The sequence below is a fragment of the Dufourea novaeangliae genome, unplaced genomic scaffold (assembly GCF_001272555.1).
Source record: "Dufourea novaeangliae isolate 0120121106 unplaced genomic scaffold, ASM127255v1 scaffold8, whole genome shotgun sequence".
Lineage (NCBI taxonomy): Eukaryota > Metazoa > Arthropoda > Insecta > Hymenoptera > Halictidae > Dufourea > Dufourea novaeangliae.
This window is the reverse complement of record NW_015373923.1, coordinates 4,885,865-4,898,728: the sequence shown is the minus strand read 5'-3', so window position 1 is coordinate 4,898,728 and position 12,864 is coordinate 4,885,865. Positions and strand designations below refer to the sequence as shown.

Genomic DNA, 12,864 nt, shown 5'->3' with positions numbered 1-12,864 from the left:
TGCCAGAGTTGTACTTTATTAACTGTTACGAAATATATTTATTACATTGAATACTTCAGCAGATTGTTCACTCGCCCGATAAATTATTTTGGCGGGAAATTTAGACTTGGAACATCCTGTTTCGCGGCCAGAAGGTATACCGGGGAATACATGTAAAATTTAACAATCTAAGGAATAAACAACAGGCATGCAAAGACTCACCCGATGATAGACGGGCTCCGCATAAAACTTGAAGAATCTGAAAAAGAGCAATCAAATACGTTGCAATCTCTTCTCAAAAGTCTAGCTGCTTCGGTTGAATAATATAAGTAATAAAATATAAAGATATTTACAGTCTTTGCTGATGGTGCTTCGCCCGAGGACATCTTTTTCAATGACACACTGACTCTACCACCGTGAACGATCACTTTTAAATACAAAAAAATGATAAATAAATGGTTATTAATCACAACCGAAGATCCCAGCCTACGAACTAGTGACTCTACTTTCACAGTTTGGAAACAATTGAACATACGCACTAAACACTGACTCTATTTTCACGATGACTTAGTAAACACTCACTCTACTCGACCGCATTGCGCACGGTCGTTAAATTGTCTGGAAGAAAGGTAAATATCAAACTTTCGACATTTACGTCTTATGCTTCGCATGTCACTCCAACCTCCTCGAGACGAATGACCCTTCGGCTATCTTTGGGGGACCGCGGTGGTTGATGGGTAGGCAAGGGTACGTCCCCTCCCCACTCCAATTTCTATTTAAACGAAACCAAATATTCACCACTGTATTATACTTCCCTATTACATTTTTAACAATGACTATGACATGATAATGACTAATAGAACGGAAAAACAGAAATGCAAGGATGATATTCAATTTTGCACGAGTCCCTAAGTTATAAACAAGTTCAGAGCCATATGTTTTGCACATCTGGTTCACCAAGTTTCGAAAACTCGTAATTCCAATTTACTCTACGGTTAATAAACAAATTCAACTGTGTGCATACCTCGATCCATCTTCTTGGATCGCACAAAATTTGTGATTCCAATTCCTTTTAGATGCGTAGCTTTAATGTACGATGCCTCGTGATTCGTAGCTGCCCTTTTGCGATGTTTTTAAACCTGCGAGGCTTTTGTGAACGCCATCTATAATGATTATTTGCCGCCAATTTAATAATGGCGCCAAAGTTTATGAAATATCTGGGAGATGTTATCAATTTATATAATAGATAAAAAGCTTTTTTTTTTCATTGAAGAAATAAAGAAAACTCAGCTTTAGCAATACTATAGAAGTTTGGCTACCTGAACATCGGTTCCATTAACCATGACTTCCGAATTCAACGTTCTTGTAACGTAAAGGCACAGACGGTCGTAAAGACCGTTTAAAATCACAAGCTTTTTAAGGCGCCAATATTACAAGTCAGCGCTTTTAGAGGATTGGTGACGCCATCTAGCAAGAATAAGGGCATATAAATTATAAGTAGCTTAGGAATTTCGTCACGGATGGAGCTATGGTTGTCTTGACCAACTTCAGGTTGTTACAATAAAAAACAGGAGGACAACATTGTAGATGTATTCAAAAGTTTACTCTGTAAATACACAAAACGCTAAAAGATGTTACGTATAATATAATTATGCCGCGTGCAATTTTTTTAAATAGCCAAGGACATTGTAATAGCATAAAGGTTTGAATAACAATTTATATAAAGCCGATGAAATTGTTTTATTTTCAATATCCTAACCCATATTGAGAATCAACATTTCTTTACAACAACAATCGATAGATTATTTTGGGAATAAATAATGTCTGAAACAACCGATGGAGAAGAAATGAAAGTAGAACCTGTTGATTTTCCTGAAATCGAAATTTGTAAAAATTGCGAATGTTTGTGCGATCCGTACACGAGACCAGCATTGCGTTGTAGTGGATGCTCAAGGAAGATCCATATAGAATGTTTGAAAAGAGGAAGTGTCCCGGTGACATTTGTTGGAGATGTGTTCTTTGAATTTAATTGTTGTAATTGTAGTCCGTTTGGTGAAGAAACAGTTGTTCGAAACAGAATGCCTTGGCTTAATGTAATTATATTGACACTGTATAATTTACGAGAGAAATCAAGTGGTATCAGCAAAAGGGGATACTTTCATTGGAAGTCTGATATCAGTACCTTTGTAGATCGAAATTGGGAATACTTATTTAAGAAAACTGTGTAAGTTTTTATTCATGGTAACAGAATTAATTGCTCGAGAAATATTTACGTGTGTTAATAGTTTTGGTTTCTTATATTTTTAGTAAAAGAAAAAAGAACTGGATTGGTACCATATCAGGAACACTTTCTCATTACAGTGGTATTTTTTTTAAATCAGGAACAGTAGAATTAGGAGAATCTGGTTGGTGGAGATTGATAGACAATGATCCACCAGAAATACTCATTGCCAGAAGTAATGACATGTAAAATATTATGTACAATACTTATAAGACATACATACAGTCCTATTTACAGTTTTCAATTGCAGATGATAAAATGATATTGGATCGTAAGAAACAAGTTGGTAGCCAAGTAAAATCAGCAGGTAGACTGCACGATAGTCCAACTCCATCAGAATCAAGCATTTCAGTTGGCGAAGATACCACTTATGGAAATGAATTGTCAAAAAGTGAAGGATGTTCTATGTATTCAGAAACTTATAGCCAACCAAATAAAACATTGTTCGACTTGTTACTGGAGGAAAATGAACTAAGTACTATACACATATACAATGCAGACGAAATACATCAGGAAATTATAAATGTATTCATCAGTACCTTTTAATTTCAGATATGGATATCGAAGATGATTCGATACTTAACGAGCAGAGCGATACACCGTCTTTGTGCGATTTAATAAGGGACTGTCAGTATCAGTCCAATAACTTCCACTTTTCCCAATTACTAGATGATTTTACATCAGAATGGGCATCTAATACAGATACCACATCTGAAAGTAATACAAATTTTAAAACAGATCAAATAAAAGAAGAAGAAGAAGAAGAGGAAGAGCTATACGAAGCAGAGAGTAGCGATAGTTTAAGTTCAGTCCAGGAACAGCCCCCTGCTTCCTTATTTAATGTATCGAACCAGCGTCCCTGGCCCTGGAAAAGAAATCAGATTATTGGTAACACATATTTGTACAAAGCGCCTCCGGAAAGTGAGAATCCGATCGGCAATTATTAAATAACAGTAGAAGAAAAGAACGATACAAATATGTAGATACTTTGATCCTATAATACATTATTTATTCCTTTGACTATTTTTTTTAATAATTGCCAGTTATATCTGACATTTGGGACGCGACTCGTAGTCATCTTTGTACTAACATGTTATTGCTTCTATTTCGTAGAAGAAAAGGTCCCACGCATGACGCATCAAGAAGAAGCGTACTTATTACAGCAAGTCAATAAATCAAACATTAACTCTGCACCTCCGGCGATCAGACGATTTCACAGAAAATTAGCGACTCGAAAATTAAAACGTGAATACGGTTTGCCTTTACTGGATATTGATAATTTTGGATTCAAAACGGAAATACTTGATAAGCCGTTGAAAGATTCTGGAAGAGTATTGGATCGATTCTTTGGCGATGATTTGGGATTGTTTGAACAAAGATTGCAAGGATACAATGAACCTACGTCTGTACATAGTCCATATACGAATAGGCTTCTGAAGCCGTTCATAAGGAGAGATACTTTGTGCCGTCCTTTGTGGTTAAAAGTAATGGAAGAGCTTCGTTTCAAAGCGAATAAATCGAATCCTAAATGGAAACCGCCGCCGTTGGCGTCAATCGACTATTCCTATGTTAGGCCGCAACACATTCCCGCGATTAATAGTCTATGCAGTAATTTCTTTTGGCCTGGCATTGATCGTAAGTAACTACGGCAATTACGTAACAATACTATATTACATTGTCATCGACAGTTATTTTGATACGTCTCTGTTCTGGCGTAAGAAGAAGCAATGCCGTGTATGATTGTTTCAGTGACGGAATGCTTGCAGTATCCTGACTTCAGCTGCGTTGTTCTATACAAAAAATTGGTCATAGGATTCGCGATTTTAGTTCCCGATGTTGGTTACAATGAAGCGTACATTTCATTCTTCTTGACTCGTCCCGAATGGCGCAGATCTGGCATCGGAAGATTTATGCTGTATCATCTGATTCAAACGTGCATGGGAAAGGATGTCACGTTACACGTTTCCGCTACTAATCCGGCATTAATTTTGTACCAGAAATTCGGCTTTAAAGTGGAGGAATTCGTTCAGGATTTCTACGACAAATACATGCCACCAAATTCACGGGAGTGCCGACATGCAGTATTTTTACGATTGAGCAGATAAATGCAAATTGACTCTGACTGATACGTATGTTGCATGTATACAAAATACATACATATAATGTTGCTTCGATTGACCAGTCTTTTGTCATCACTATCCTATTGTAATGCATTTATGCAATTAAACCATATTTTTATAACGTCATCGCCACGGGACATCGTTTTATTATACTAACTATACAACAGACTATATAGAATTCCTACGAGCAACGTAAATAAACAACTAACAAGGGAAGTAATTAATGGTGAGTAAGAATAAATACATTGTAATTACAATTCCTATATTATGACTACTCGTTTTGAAAATTTCCGGAAGATCTTGAAGAATTCAACTAGCGAATTACAACTTTCAATTCGGAAATGGTATCACAAAAGGTATAGAAATATGTAATTGCGTCTATAAATTTAAAACCGAACATACTTATCATGCGCAGAATTCTTGCCATCTATAGCGTACGTCTACCCTGTATATATCAATACATGCTACAATCGGCCAACTTCAGGCTATAAAAAGACCATATTCCCGTCGTAGTTTTCGTCCGTTTACCATCGATTGCGCGAAATTTCTATTCTTCGACAGTACAACAGAAACCATTCCGCGAATGCGACGCGATAACACGTGTGTCTCGGTTCCTTATCGGTGCACCGACATTATTATTTTGTAAAACGCGCTCTTCGACGCCGATCACGTTTTCGATCCATTAATGCGAGTGGGGGTTACCGACGTCATCGAATAAGCGCCACGGAACTGCCGTCGACCCATTCTCGAAAGTTCCGGAAGCCACCAGAAGGAAAGTTTGTATATATGGACTGCGCAGCTTACGCGACACTTTAGTACGTGACGAGAGGTCTTAAATGTTCATTCGACCGATCTGTCAGAATCGAGAATCTCGTTGATCGTAGTTCGAAGTATTTTTTTCTATTTCAGAGGGCTCAGTGATATTTCAGTGCCAATTGGATTTTGTGATCTGTTGAGCAATCGCCAGAAACAGCACCGGTAAGTATCGAGCGAAAGTCATGAACGACGGGACACTCGATTAGGTTCCCCACCGATATTCTGTCAGATGTTCGCGGAGGGAAAAAGAAAAAATGGGCGACCCACGGTGAAGATTCGTTTCGTAAAACACGGTCGGTCGTATCGTTTTACCAGGGAAATTTTCAAGGTGGAGATCAGAACAAGCGTCGTGGACACGGTTGAATTTATTTTTATACTGCTCGAAATCGTTGCACGCCTATAACAGCGGACACGTTCGTCGCTTATACGCGCTCATCATTGCCAGAAATAGATATCGGTGAGATACATACGTGGGTGTGCGTTAGAATGATATACATGTTCCTTTTCTCGAGAAAAAAAAAAAAACGTGTTGGAAAATGATAAATCGTTGATATTGTATAATTTGATACCTCCGAGCTGATGGTAGTTCCACTTATGTCTTGATCGTTCTAACGAAGCCCTCTTGTAGTCGGAAACATTAGAGCGGAAAACGTCGTTCTTCTAATCTGTACAACTTTGAAAATGATGTAGCCAGCTCGTAATCAGTTATTCTTTCAATCGTAGGAGGTACAAATCGCATATATGTAATATAGCTGTAACGGTAACTACTGCGACGTTAAAGTTCCAGTGCACTCGAGAAAAGGTAGGGTATCGGAGTTTCGAATGGACGGTCTCTTTTCAAATTTAGAGTCTTAGATTGGTTATCTTTGATCTCGGTGCTAATTGTGCTACATACACGATAATCCTGGAGTTTCGTAGAACGAGAAATGACGAGCGACAGGCCAGAATACCGCGATTGTATAGTGTAAGTGGATAGAAAAAATATGTTCGTACTGAAGGTGATCCATGAGAGATGAAAAAAATTCATCGTACCGTGACGTCGAAGTCGTACTTGAAACTTCTGAAAGAGCCGTACTTGTATGGTCACGTTGCGTTAAAGAACGTTTCCCAAACGGTCGATATAGAACGTCGTTGTAGACCCTCGAAAAATACGTCCATAATGATGTAATAACGTTCCAATTAGGGCATGTAATATTATGTGCATCACGATCTTGACATTTACGATACGATTTCATAAAAATCGATGCCTTTTTTCGGTCAGTGTTCCCATGAAAACGCGCACGAATACCGAATCGCCTTTTATATCTGACAGAACTGTGCGCGGTTCAATAGGAAACAATTTAAGTAGATTGAAATAAGTGCACATAATTGAACTTGGTGACAATTTAGAGGGATACCGTAAAAAGACATTAGTCAAAAATAATTTAACAATTATAAGAAAAGCTGGAAATGCACAAAGTCCTTGAAAAATGATTCGCATTTTAAGTACTTAAGTTCAGTGGGTGCTGTAAATAAATACACTTGCATTTTGGTTCACTGAAAGGACTTCTAATGAGCCAAATTTGATACAAAAACTGTATATTAATACTTATACTTCTTTTTTTTTATTGTTACAGACTGTGAACCAATGGGGAAGGATTACTACAAAATATTAGGCATACAAAAAAATGCCACCGACGATGTGATTAAAAAAGCCTATAGGAAACTGGCTTTGAAGTATCATCCTGATAAGAACAGAAGCCCTGGTGCAGAAGAGAAGTTCAAGGAAATAGCCGAGGCCTATGAAGTACTATCTGATGCCAAGAAGAGAGACGTTTATGACAGATTTGGCGAAGAAGGATTGAAGGGAGATGCTGGACCAGCAGACGGAGGTGGAGGTGGAACGTCGTACACTTTCCATGGAGATCCAAAGGCAACCTTTGCTCAGTTCTTTGGTTCTGCGAGTCCCTTCCAAACCTTCTTTGAGTTTGGAGGTCCAATTGGGAATAGAGTATTCAGTTTCCATGACGATGATATGGACATAGATGATCCGCTTAGTGGCCTGGGAGGTGTACCACCGCGTCCAGGTGGCCAGGGAGGAGCCTTCAGATCACATTCGTTCAATTTTGTTGGACCTGCATCCGGTAGAGGTGGAGCTAAGGACCGTGCACAAGACCCTGCTATAGAACATGATTTATGTATCACCTTAGAAGAAATTCTACGTGGTTGCACAAAGAGAATGAAGATCTCTAGGAGGGTTATACAACACGATGGAACTGCTAAGAAGGAAGATAAGGTTCTAACGATTAATGTTAAACCAGGATGGAAGGCTGGCACAAAAATCACTTTCCAGAGAGAAGGTGACCAGGGTCGTGGAAAAGTTCCAGCAGATATTGTATTCATCATCAGGGATAAGCCACATCCATTGTTCAGAAGAGAAGGCAGCGATATAAGATACACCTGTAAGATGAGCTTAAAACAGGCTTTATGCGGTGCTGTCATCGAAGTTCCTACGCTTACCGGCGAGACAATCACTTTAAATCTGACGAGAGAAATTGTCAAACCAAATTCGGTTAAGAGGATTCAAGGTCATGGCCTACCATTCCCTAAAGAACCATCAAAGAAAGGTGATCTTCTGGTTTCGTTCGACATCAAATTCCCCGACACGTTATCGCAAAGTGCTAAGGACATACTTTACGATACTCTACCAAATTGAACACGGAAATCGAATGAAAAAAAGTATATGGATAATTGTCATCACAACGACAGTCCTCTAATCGTCCCGATTGACGAGAGTAAACACTCGTGTACGTTCTAGTACATAATAACGTGGGTTAGAGAGCTGTGAAAGATATTTGTTGAGGCAAGGCAAATAGTTTTATCTCGTAGCTAGGAAAAAAATGTGATTTTCACGTTAGCCAGATGTAAAAAAACAAAAGGAAATCAGTTTTTTGATTTTGATTTAGGCAAGCTTGTTTTCGTTAGAATTTTGAACGAAAAGAAATAAAAAAAAAAGGACAAAAGTTACATTCTTAGCAGAATGGGGAATGTACTTTGCCTCTTCACACGAGATAAAAGATCCTAAATACTGACTAAGATTAATTATATTACATTAAGTTATGCGATTTAACGATGAGAATCTGTTGCAACGCAACTCTGTATGAATGAAGTTTAATTTTGTTCATTATGTACATTCAGAGTATGTAGTCTGTATAGATCTTGAGCGAAAGGAGGTGAATGTTAAAAAGTGTATGAGTGATATGTAATGTGTTATAGTGTAAATGGTATGGAATACATGTAAAGTAGGAGTGCTAGTTTCTGCAGAAATATGACAAATTCAGTTCAAATCATTGTATATTATTTCCACATTCTTCATGCACCGACACTTCATTCATCTTGTTTACATCAAAATATAAATGTATTGTAACAAACTAAATGATTACCATTGAAACATTCTAAAAGAAAAAATGTTAAAAAAGAATTAGCGTACCTTTTTCATGTTCACAATGATTAGTGGAACACTTTGTCATATGAAAGCAATCGTGTGTCTCAAGAAGTAACTATTTGTAATATCGAGCTGATCGTTTTTCTTATGTCGTGCGTCTTCTTAATTTTAATGGTTGGTTAATTATTTGTACGTTAAAAATAATATCGATACAATTAAGTTACACGTGTTCTGTATTTTTTATTCGATCCTTTTTGTCTCTTGACTCGCTCCTACGCTGGATATAACATCGGGACACTCCTAAAATAGACACCGAAGTAGGTGACGTCATCGTCCTATCTCCCGAGATACTTTCACACACAACTGCATGGTGAAACTGTAGAACTCTGTGCAAATACGTGCACGTATATTTATACATACAGAGGGACACGTTACCCCCTTGCTTTTATATATATTCTACAGATAAATGATTGATTTGCAGTTGTCCGGTATATCGGCATAATTCTATTCACACTGTAATACACCAAGGAAGATGAGGGTTAGATAATAATAACTCGGATAGCGGAACACAAATAGATGGACATCGAAAAAAAAATATATGAGTGTATCGAACTTTGTAACATAAGTCACAGTCGAGGATAATTATTTTGAATATAAATCCGTTAAAATGACTGAATCACTGTGATCATTTACAGAAGCAATATTGAATATGAAATAAATAAAAGTGTACATGTGCGCACGTGTACAGTAATGATAAATGCTTTTGAAATTACTAGATAGAACTAAACATAAAATCCTCCATCACCATACGGGGTATCGTTACTTTTTCATTAATCGTAGGTATAGCGGATCGAAGGCAACCTCTTCCGGCGGTTTCGTTAACTCAATGTAATCTTTATCGATCCATTCGTCCTCGTCCGGTGGAAACCCAATACCGTGAGACAGCGAGGTCAACAGTGGCAGACCGTCCGGTCCCAAACTCAGATACTTGATCACCTGATCGTCGAGACGAAGCCCATCGGGATGGGCGTTCTGTGGCCCGAATACATTGTCGTCCCGTTGACGGTCGTTCGACAGGGTTTTCTCGAAACGAAAGCTCTCCGGCAGACAATGATGCTGCCGACAAAAATAATTTTGTCCGTGCTCGGCGTGGCACCATGTTCCATCCGGAAAGTATGGGTCAAGGCCAAGGTCGTTTAATTCGACACGCGGCGTATAATAAGACGCTATGTCTTTTCGCCGGCAGAATATAGCGCAGGCCATCCACGGTCTATCCGGTTCGTGCGGTGCCTGCAACCCGCCACCCTTACCGTCCAATTCTGTCAGCCTTTCGCTGAACTCTGCGCACCTGAGGGTCGCGAACTCGACAATACTACGACGTTTTTTCTTGCAAAGCTTATCGTCCCGGCAAAGAACGACATCGTACCGCGATCCTTGACAGCCCGCTTCCGTGTTCCTTGGAGGCGGTCTGTCGCAGAATCGTCGTCTGCTCTGTGCACCGGTGGACTTAAATAGACATCCACTGGTGCACGGTCCCGGCGACCACTCGCTCCATCCTCCAGGTTGGATCTGAGGGCCGTTCGTTCCCGGGGGAATTTGTAACGCGTTCTTACACTCACCACCACGACATTCCTTCCCTGGCGCGCAATAGGTTCCTACCGTAGCGTCCTTATCGCGTAGCAGGATCTCGCACTGCTTTTTAGCGGTCCATTCTCGTCCTGGCAGATCGAAGAATCGGGTATGATCGAGTCTGTCGTCCGGTTTGCCAAACGGTCGATCCATTAGGCAGGGTTTCGTGTAGGACAGCCTCTCGGCCACGTCACGGCTACATTCTGACCAAACTGTCTCGCCATGAGTGCCCCTGCTCGGGGACATTATGTAACCATCCTTCGGGCACGCGTTGCCCGTCGAATCGTGATGCATCCCTAGGCTTTTTGAACAAGAAATGGGGTCGAGCTCTTGTTGTCAGTGACTATTTAGTCTCGTCTTATATAATATCACTATTCACTTACTTGTGACCAATTTCATGCGCAGCTATATAGACAGACGTGAAGCCCGCGGACGGGAACGGCTTTCCAAATTGATTGGTGACACCTAATTCAGCGATAACACAGGAGTACTGATCGATGCATATCCCGCCTACCGTTGCCAGTCCCATGGTAGCGCTGTTCTTTCGTCCAGCCTCCATAGCATAGAAATCCAATCCGGAAACGTAGAGGCCCATGTCCCAATGATTAGGATGAAACTCGTCTGGAGGATTCCTCTTCATGGCGTAATTACAAAACGAATCCAAAAGACTGCCTCTGTGACCATCGAAATGGGGTAGGTCTCGCGGTTGTTTTTGCATGATCTCCAATCTCACCAGGGAGATATCAATTACAATTCCTAAACTGGGATGATGATAAATTGCCTGTACAGCATTTATATAGGCTAACATCATGTTTCGTATTTCCTCGTCGTCTCTGTCGAAGAAGGGCGCGAAAAGATTGTAACCCGGCTCGTCGAAGAAAACCGCCAGTTCCAAGGTCAAAGCCTCATCTGACTTCTTCGCTCCGAGCTTCTCCAATTGTTCTCTTGCCCTGACATTTTTCATGGTGTCATCGCGTATGTAATTGTTCAGCTCATTCTCGAAGAATATGGACGGAGTCTGTGCTCTTTTGACGATATGTGGCTCCCCGAGAAAATCTGAACGTTGTCTGATGCGATGGTCGTCCAAGAACGAGACTTCTTCGGTCTGAAGCGGCGATATTTCTAGTGTAACGTTGTCCAAGAAAATTAGACCATGCTGTGACGGACAAAGAGCTTTTGCTTTATCATATTTTCTTCCTGGTATATGATCACAGATTTAATTTTTAATACTGACCATGCCACGTTCCTGGCAGAGACTAATGGCCGCCGAACTGAAGTCGTTCCGATGCAGATAATGGCAAGAATGCGGTTTACCGAGTTCAGGTAGCTCTACCAGGTGGTCCTCCTCGTTGTGTTTCCAAACTTGAAAGTTTGGAGCTACGATTTTGTCGTTTCTACGTAATTTCAAGCGAACAGACCGATCGAATGCGTTAAAACTTAGTGGTACCTGGAATATGTTGATGCTATTATTGAAATTGAATTGTCTACCATCGAGCAAATATACATAGAAACCAGGAAACAAAATCTTTCCCCATAAATCACTGTGAAAGACAAGTAATACTGTAACATATACATATATGTACACATATATACTGTCAAGATTTATAAATATCAATACAAGTAGTAAGAATAATAATCAGTAATAGACACATAAGTCAAGTGTGTATATAGAATCACCTTCTTCTACAAAAATGTTTTAGAAACACGTCTGAATCATTATTCTTAATGGATACTATGTCCTCGTTCCATTAATCAATGTAAGTAAATGTCTACCTCTGTACGATCTTCCGTGTTCCATAGTGGCAACAAAACAATTTCCGTGTCCTGGCTGTCCTGTCCGTGTACCGTCACACCGAGTAAAATCAGTAATACAGTTTCTAACATGAAGGCCATATTGTGCGTTTAGAATTTCAAGTTCAAGTACTCGGAGGTATGACAAGGCTTGTTCTTATATACGCGTGTGGGTGCATAAAGCATTGCGAAACCCGTATGCCGTTTATCATTGCAAAAACCGTGCACAATACGAGGCGCATGCTGGCACCTGTATTGTAAAGGTCATTCGCACCAAGATCTGAATGAATTAAGTATAGTCACCCTAGAATGGCACACACGACTGCTTTGTATCGTACATGTATCTTCGTACATGTTTATTAAGTACAATTCTTTGTGTATAAACTTTTCCGCTTCTGCTTTCTTCCTTATATAAAGATTATGTAGAGGAGACCTGAAAGTATGTACATTAATCGTTATAAATATTCTTATAAAATACATAAAAAAAAGAAAGAGAGAAAAATGAATCTGACATAAAAGATCCCACCATGTATGCTGTTTAGTGGTTCCAAAAGTATATGTGTGCCATTACAGGAATAATATTATGCACAGGATAGTAATGCCTGCCATGTGAACGCAGGAAATGATGCCACATCAGTATAGCGTAGAAAACATTTTTAAGAATACAATGACATTATTGTGATGGATCAGTTAAGAATGTAATACATTAAGATAAAAATGATATATATATATATTTTAATGCATTGGTTGCTCGATGTACAAAACAGATACTGTATGAAATATAATCTGTTTCCAGGTAGAACTTTGTACTCTGTGTTTATGTA

General features: G+C 39.4%; 3 protein-coding genes across 3 annotated transcripts; 2 read left to right on the top strand and 1 right to left on the bottom strand.

The window, feature by feature from the left end:
- Nucleotides 1-1,779: 1,779 nt before the first annotated feature.
- LOC107194857 (cysteine-rich protein 2-binding protein) lies at nt 1,780-4,457 on the top strand. Its single transcript, XM_015584563.1, has 6 exons — nt 1,780-2,203; nt 2,287-2,435; nt 2,511-2,735; nt 2,813-3,148; nt 3,374-3,895; nt 4,010-4,457. Exons 1-6 carry the CDS (start codon nt 1,800-1,802, stop codon nt 4,363-4,365), a joined length of 1,992 nt encoding a protein of 663 aa, XP_015440049.1. The 5' UTR covers nt 1,780-1,799; the 3' UTR covers nt 4,366-4,457.
- A 710-nt stretch (nt 4,458-5,167) lies between these two features.
- Nucleotides 5,168-9,182, top strand: LOC107194671 (dnaJ protein homolog 1-like). Its single transcript, XM_015584324.1, has 2 exons — nt 5,168-5,358; nt 6,813-9,182. The coding sequence occupies exon 2, from the start codon at nt 6,824-6,826 to the stop codon at nt 7,889-7,891; it is 1,068 nt and encodes a 355-aa protein (XP_015439810.1). The 5' UTR covers nt 5,168-5,358; nt 6,813-6,823; the 3' UTR covers nt 7,892-9,182.
- Nucleotides 9,183-9,439: 257 nt separating this feature from the next.
- LOC107194597 (A disintegrin and metalloproteinase with thrombospondin motifs 2) lies at nt 9,440-12,256 on the bottom strand. Its single transcript, XM_015584239.1, has 4 exons — nt 12,023-12,256; nt 11,484-11,696; nt 10,633-11,405; nt 9,440-10,550 (listed from the first exon to the last, which is right to left on the bottom strand). The coding sequence occupies exons 1-4, from the start codon at nt 12,140-12,142 to the stop codon at nt 9,440-9,442; spliced, it is 2,217 nt and encodes a 738-aa protein (XP_015439725.1). The 5' UTR covers nt 12,143-12,256.
- Between the last annotated feature and the right edge of the window lie 608 nt (nt 12,257-12,864).

Bases quoted from the DNA above. Each gene is read 5' to 3' on its own strand.
- LOC107194671 (XM_015584324.1), top strand. From the start codon at position 6,824: ATGGGGAAGGATTACTACAAAATATTAGGCATACAAAAAAATGCCACC.
- LOC107194857 (XM_015584563.1), top strand. From the start codon at position 1,800: ATGTCTGAAACAACCGATGGAGAAGAAATGAAAGTAGAACCTGTTGAT. The intron at 2,736-2,812 runs GTACTATACACA...TTTTAATTTCAG, and splicing joins ACTGGAGGAAAATGAACTAA to ATATGGATATCGAAGATGAT. The intron at 3,896-4,009 runs GTAAGTAACTAC...TGATTGTTTCAG, and splicing joins CTTTTGGCCTGGCATTGATC to TGACGGAATGCTTGCAGTAT.
- LOC107194597 (XM_015584239.1), bottom strand. From the start codon at position 12,142: ATGGCCTTCATGTTAGAAACTGTATTACTGATTTTACTCGGTGTGACG. The intron at 11,697-12,022 runs GTAGACATTTAC...AACATATTCCAG, and splicing joins ACACGGAAGATCGTACAGAG to GTACCACTAAGTTTTAACGC. The intron at 11,406-11,483 runs GTCAGTATTAAA...TGTCCGTCACAG, and splicing joins TCTGCCAGGAACGTGGCATG to CATGGTCTAATTTTCTTGGA.